This window comes from Amia ocellicauda, chromosome 12 (genome assembly GCF_036373705.1).
Source record: "Amia ocellicauda isolate fAmiCal2 chromosome 12, fAmiCal2.hap1, whole genome shotgun sequence".
NCBI classification, from domain to species: domain Eukaryota; kingdom Metazoa; phylum Chordata; class Actinopteri; order Amiiformes; family Amiidae; genus Amia; species Amia ocellicauda.
Genome location: NC_089861.1, coordinates 6,459,854 through 6,467,379, shown reverse-complemented (window position 1 = coordinate 6,467,379; position 7,526 = coordinate 6,459,854). Strand labels below are relative to the sequence as shown.

The 7,526-nt window shown below is 38.9% G+C and overlaps 1 protein-coding gene across 9 annotated transcripts in view; it reads right to left on the bottom strand.

Moving 5' to 3' along the window:
• Positions 1-5,701: 5,701 nt before the first annotated feature.
• LOC136764272 (teneurin-3) overlaps positions 5,702-7,526 on the bottom strand; it is a 267,776-nt gene continuing 265,951 nt past the window's right edge. For all 9 annotated transcript variants that reach the window (XM_066718152.1, XM_066718154.1, XM_066718155.1 and 6 more), the window contains one exon: positions 5,702-7,312. In XM_066718152.1, the coding sequence (XP_066574249.1) occupies positions 6,557-7,312 (756 nt within the window). In that variant the 3' untranslated portion in view covers positions 5,702-6,556. The remainder of the gene's footprint in view (positions 7,313-7,526) is intronic.

Here is a 7,526-nt window from a genome sequence, read left to right as displayed (position 1 = left end):
GTGTGTAAAAAAGTTGTATATGTTTCCACAAACCAGTGTCTGCAGTTTCTACAAAAAGGAACACCATTCAAACACTTATTTTCTTTTCTCATATCCAAAATACATCCTTGCAGTAGGCCTCTATTTATTACATTCATAACAGAAAACAGGAGACCTTTATTCAGCAAGCTGTGGGGGTCTGGGGAGAACTTTGTAAAACGTTGATTAAAGAAGCAGCTTCATGTGATTCTTGGATCGTTAAGCAATTAGCAACAAGACTTGCTATGAGTCATTCCTTCACGGCTGTAATTTTTATTATAATGCATGTGTTTGACTGATGCTTTTAAATTTTTTTACAAGTTGTTTTTTAACTTAAGAAATATAGGCAATTTATCTTCTTCAAGGTAACAACATCTGCTTTATGCTTTAATAGCACAGCACATACATGTATAGCATATATACGTTTACTGCACATGTCACACAATGCCATAATGCTGTTGGTGTCTAAAAATACATTTAATTCACCATACTTTGCTTATATACTGTGCAGTCACACATGCTTAAAGGCTTACTATTATTAAAATAATAGTTATATGCCCAAAAATTGAATGATCCTCACAGACATACATAACATTTAATTCACTGTCCTGAACTGAATTTATGCAGTAATCTTTTTTTTTTTGACTATCTTATACAATCTTTCAATTTCACATAATGTTCACAGATAATCATGAAGCCTGACAACAGCAGGGCAGATTGTCCTCATTTTCGGTGTGTGTGTGTGTGTGTGCTTTTTCTTTCTTCTTCTCTGACATGCACATTCACACTGATTGGGCAGAATGGGTCTCTAATATTCAAAAATGTGGCTCCTTTCTGAGGTCAACCTGCCGAGACCCAGGGTTGTGCGTCTTTATGGACAGATTTTGGATGAGGGAATTTCTCTCAGAGATGGTATCCAGATAACACCTGGCCTGATTCCCAGTCACAGGGTCCCCTGGCTCCCTGCCTGTTGAGCACAAGCTTGCCATCCTGCACTGAGAGCTGAGGGGGAAATTGCAACACCAGCGCTTCTTTAAAATGAATATGAATAATTGTGTGTTCATTGTCATTCTTTTGCATTTACAAATCTGTCTATCTATCAGTCTACCTCCCTATCAACCTATTTATACAATTACTGCCAAATCTATTCAAGTAACTATACATTGATTTGTGATGGAACATGCATATGCATTCAGTAAATGCATCATATCAAATTACATTTCTATATATATTTTGTGGTGTTTGTATTTAGTAGTTATAGAAAATAACATTGTTTTGCGATAGTAGAAAGTGTTGGATTTTCATTAACCTTAGACTAGACTGTTCTAGACTGTTATTTACTTATTTTCTCTGTGGGTTTTTGTAGTGTATTAGCTTTGAAAGCTTCCAAAGCTCTTACATAATCAACAAAGTGGGTTTGGCTGTACAGTGCCTACAGGAAATATTCACCCCCCTCGGACTTTCTCACATTTTGTTGTTAAAAGCTGAATTTTTGATGGATTTCAATGTGGGGAAAAAATTGAAAAATCTGCACTAGAGAAGTATTCACCCCCTTTTCTATGGCTCAGGTGCCACCAAATACCTTCATAATTGACACAATAAGTTGAATGGAGTCCATCTGTGTGCATTTAACCTGCAGCCTTCCATGGCTGAGATGGGAGGAACTGTCTATGTGACATGTACTCCACACATCTGTATGGATGAGTGGCAAAGAGGAAGCCATGGGGAAAAAAACACATGTAAAATCCTGCTTGGGATTTGCAAAAAGGCAAAGTGGGATGCTCTGAAAAGATGTGGCAAAGATAATGTTGTCCGATGAAACAGAAATTGAACTATTTGGTCTAAATGCAAAGCGTTATGTCTTGAGGAAACACAACATAGAACATCACCCAACATGCAGCATCATGCTATGGGGATGCTTGGCAGCGGAAGGCTTGTCGGGGTAGAGGGCACAATGGATGGAGCATCTGTGACATGACGTGGGTGACTATTGCACAATCCAGAAGTGCAGACCTGGTAGAGACTTACCCCAAAAGACTCACAACTGTAATTACCAACCAGATCAGACTCTTACAAACCATGCCAGTTATGGATGCCATTGTGAAGCCAACAGTGACTTTGCAAAGTTCTGAGTCTGGGAAGGGCGTCAGAGATCATAAACCACTGCGTGGGCGAGTGGCAAGAAAGCAGCCATTACTGAAAGACCCATCCTAAATCTTGTATGGGGTTTGTGACAAAGCATGTAAATGATATTGCAGACATAGCAGAAAGTTTTGTGGTCAGACGAGACACAAATTGAACTTTTGGCCTAAATTCAAAGCATTACATCTGGCACAAGCCCAACGCAACACATCAACACAAATCCCAAACATCATGCATGGTGGCAGCAGCATCAGGTTATGGGGATGCTTCTGCTTCTCAGCAGGAACTAGGGAGCTCGTCAGGATTGAAGGAAATGAATGGTGCTAAGTACAGATGAATCCTAGAGGAAAACCTGCTTGACACAGCCAACAATCAATACAGGATTGAAAAAAGTCACAAAGTCACATTTCAGCAGGACAATAACCCAATGTACAAGGCCATGGTTTAAAATAAAGAAAGTGAATGTCTGTGAGTGACCCAGTCAAAATCCTAACTTGAATTCAAATAAAAAAAATTGGCGAGACTTGAAGATTGCAGTCCACCAATTAACTTTTCAGAATTTAAGCAATTTAGACAGAATGGACAAAAAATACACCACTGTGCAAAGCTGATAGAAACAAAATTAATCCAATCACTAACTGACTGACTTGTACTTATGCAATCTATACATTTAATATATTTTCTTCACAGGTTTTTGTTTGCTCTCCCTAATATAACTGCTACAATACTATACTATCAATAAGTATATAAAACGTTCATTAAAAAAAAAAAAGGTTTACATTATTTGTAATTGTTTGGTAGGGGATGAATACTTTTGCAAGGCACTGTACACTAGGCTAGGCTATACAAATAATTAAGTAGGTTATCATTCTTAATTATTTGTTTTAGTTATATTGTCAGCAAAATACAATCTAAAAATCCCACTTTATTGCTTGAAAAAAACAAAAAAACCTAAAACCAGCAATGCCAAATTAAAAGTGATAATTATTTTTTTATATACCAACTCTTTAAGAAAGCAAAATGCTGCAAGTACTTCAACCCAGATCACTGTAAAATACCAGAATTCCAGGGAATTAGTTTAAAACAAACCTGTTCTAAACATTTTCGGCTACTAGAAATATATTCTTAAAAGGTGATGGATGACAAAAATAAAAAAAAATAATGCTTGCAGTTTAATGAGCTTATACGTCTACATAACAATCATATATATAACAAATGAGTCCACAACATTGTAAGACACATTTTTAAGTATTTCTGTTTATTTGGGTGATTGATCTCTGAGGAGCAATAACACGTTGAAGAGAAAGGGATCCGGTTCCCAAGGCAACCATGTGCGAGTACATCGAGTTGCACTTTAAACAGTTACAGATTAAAAGATAATTAAATAAAAATAATAATCTTGCCACGGATTTTTAATAGAAAACAATCCAATAATAAATAGAGCTGTCTGTACCTACTGTGCAGATAAAACCGTGAGAAATGATTGCAACTTCTGACGGGTTTTCCAATTATGGTTATTAGTGTGCAGACTGGGATGGGGGTTGGTGTGCTTCCACTTCATTTCCAGGATAATTGAAAAACAACTTCTAAACCTTCCTCAGAACGTCTGAATTAAAATCACAAAACCTTGCTGCATATAGTACAATTATAATGAACACATTTGAATTGCTCCGATTGTTTCACAGAATAACAGCAATGGCCTTCAATGGCAAAACGCAACGGACATAGACGGGGAGAGACCACTACAGGGAAAGGGACACTTCTGACAGCTCTGTCGCAAACACACAGAGGACACACAATTTCCAGGTGATGTCACACAACGAATGGAGTGCCCCGTCACAAACTGCGGACCCTGTTCACCATGACTCTGTAAGTATCCATTTTCTAAAATGTGTTCTGGTTTTTGGAGTTGTAGGCAATGAAAATACATTGAGTAACTTTTATATGTACACAATATATAGTGTAATATAAAACACAGAGGTTTTCCTACCATAAAAACTACTTGAAAATGCCTGTTAATTAAAAGAATGGTTTGAACAACTATCTAAAAAAGGCATTGGTTATGTTACACGTGCAAGATGAACTGGGTCTCTTTTGCCAGCGTTTGCTGCATCACCTTTGCCATTTAATATCGGGTGGCAGACCCTCCTACAGCCTGTGCTCAGACCCGACAGCACTGAGACCGGAGGCAGGCTGCTGTACTCTTTCAGTGGAGATTGATGGGTTGGTTCAGCTCAGTCACAAATGCAGAAACCAGGCATAAGAGAGCCACTAAAAATCCAATAACTGCACAACACAAGATCAATCTTAATTAGCAAATAAAATCACGAATACTAAAGACAGTGCCACACCATTAAAAGCAGAGAAAGTATAATACAATCTGGGAGCCTTTCCTTACCACAGAATATAATGACCAAATCTGCCCAAAAACCTCATAAATGACTGAATTGATCCACTGAGCAATAGAACATTTTAATTATTTTTTGTATTAGTCAGTCCGTAGACGCTAGTAGAACGACTTCAACCCTGCCTTTTCGTACATCATTTATTTTGCTTTGATTGGTCCCTATTAATGATTATACAGTATGTGTAATCATTTTAATAACAGTTCCATTTAAAGTTATAAAAACAATAATATAAAATCCCCTATCGAAGCTGGATACCTCACATAGCCCAAAACTACAGAATGACACTGTGTTACAATGGTTCACTCTTCACAGCATGTCAAACTGCCTGGCACCTTCAGCAGATAACATTGAACACTTTTCTAGGTTAAGTCTAAATTCTGTTTAATTCACAGCGCTTCATACTGCAAGTTTCAAAGAAGTACGGCGAAGTGTAGTTCTCTTTAATGTTATTTTAAAACCATTTCCCTGGTCTGCTTAATGAAGCCTTAGCTGTATATGTACATGGACTCATTTCAATATTGAGATTTCAAGCAATATTTGAGCTTTTGGGATTACTATAAGGCAATGCGTGCACTAATGCACAAAGTTTATTGCCTTTTCTTCCATGTTGGACATGGCTGGAGAGTCAGGCCATCTCCTGCTTGATGACTTCTGAAAAGGTTTATGTAACTCAGGCTGCTATGCTAAGGGCTATTTTGCAATTGATTGCATCATTTACATTTAAATGAACAATAACATTGGAATCCATTTGAAGTTAAGGGAGAACCAAAACTAGTAACCTTAAAATGGTTGGAATGTATTCTGAACGGTTTTCTCTCTTGAAGACAGACTAAGAATGATCATATTTGAGTGCTAAAATTGAAAGTTTACGTCTAGTTTAGATTCAAAATTGAAAGTGCTAATATATATATATATATATATATATATTTATTTTACTAAATATCTATTTGGGTCCAAGAGCATAAATCTTACAGAAAACTGTCTCAAGCTTTTATAGTGCAATCAATCTTTAGATGTCAGCGATGAAGTAAATTCCTTTGCTGACTTGGACTGGCGTAACTGTAAATTATGAGACCACAAATAGCAAATATTTGAAGAGTAAACAATAACGCATGACCAAAGAAAATCCTCAATAGTTTTAAGATTTTATTTTTTATGTATAAACACTTTTACATAAATTACCTCCTCTGAGACTAATATCTGATGAACAGTTAATTGGAATTCATATAAAAAAAATCCATAAAGAATCGTCTCACATAATTTACAAAAGTTTGTGTTTCCTTTGCTCTGTTTGACATGATTTTGTTGTGTCAGTTGTTTCTCAGTTGTTTTTTTTCTTCCCCAAGGCAAACCATGATACCATTATAAAATTAAGAATAAATTTGATTACTGTAGCATGTCACTGGTGGCAAAAGTCCTTTTATAAAGCAGCACAGAAGCATTTGGAGTTTATTAACAGCAGTAATTCCCAGTTTTGACTTGTTACTGAGACACATCAGTTCTTATTAAGAGCGAGACTACTTTTTTTTTTTAAAAGCAAAGGTCAACCATTCAGAATGAAAACAAACATCTGATTATAGACATTGCCTAGTAAGAAAACCGGTAGGCTTTATACAGATTAGTCCAGTTGAGTGCAGTGATATGCATATGTAAACACATTTCTTTTTTTTTATTTTTTTTAACCTTTTTTTTTTCTGTAATTATATATTTTTTAAAGCAGATCACCTTTTAAGGTCATTTTGTAAAAACATTTCTCTTTCACAAACCACCACTCCTCCTCGACTCATTCTCTTGTGGAGAGTCCGAATTCATATCAAGGTTCGTTGTACAGATACTCATCTGTGTCACGGCCTCTGTTGAGCTCAGAGGAGTAGTGCGTTTCTACATGTAATCCGGTGGTGGTAGCAATGCGCGCCGACACTTAGCGCTGTCTCCCCAGCGGAAACAGCCACTGGCAGTCTCTTTGGCAGCCGGTAATGAACAGTTTGTTACCTCTTCCCTATTTCGCTTTGTCTTAAGAATTGTATGTTGTTAGCACTGTCAGCTAACTCCGGGTATTGCTCTACAGAGAGTACATAGTACCCATCATATCCTTGTACTTTGCCAGCACTTAGCAACTGCCGCTTCTCCCCCTCTGTCCAGAGCCTGGCTCCCTCCTCTCCGTCCCGCACTCTCTGCTGCTCTCGGGCCCAGGCGCTGGACAGAGCCCTCTGCCGCGCCTGCTCCAGGATACGGGCTTTCTCCTCGTCCAGGGTCATGCCGTAGCGCACGTGCAGCGCCAGCGCGCCGTACTGCATCTCCACGTCTGCAAACCTGCGAGTCCTGCCGTTCACCACCGTGGTGGACTGAGAGACGGTGACGTTGATACCGTTCTCCAGGGACTTGCGGCCGCTGGTCAGCCGCAGGGTGCCCAGGTCGCTCTCCGGCAGGCTGTCTTTGATGAAGTAGTGCGTGTCCTTGCCCTCGATGGTGAAGTGCAGGTTGTCCAGGTAGAAGGCGTTATTCAGCACAGCCGCCACCTTGATGCAGTCCTCGTTGGCGATGTTGAGCACGTTGGTCACCACCCGGCCCGGGTTGACCGCCAGCATCACGCCTTTCCCGATGAGTGACTTGACGGTGGCGAACCACAGCCAGGACTTCTCCCGGTTGGAGCGGCGCTTGCTGATCTGGATCTCTGGCATCTTTCCGAAGGACAGGAAGGCTTCAGCCTGCCTTATGACTTCTTGATGGACTCCGGAAATGGTCTACAGAGAGAGCGGGGGAAAAAAACAGTATTAAAGTGTGAACACAGTCTAAATGGACAGGGTCTGATTTAGACAAGCCTTCAATTTTGTAACAGGAAGTTACTTGTTTTAGAACTAGGATGCTGAGCTGAGGTAGAACAAAATATAAAGGCTTTAGAGCAACGCAGATTTTCCCTGGGTTGTGAAAACTAACTAAAATCAAGATCAAATAGAC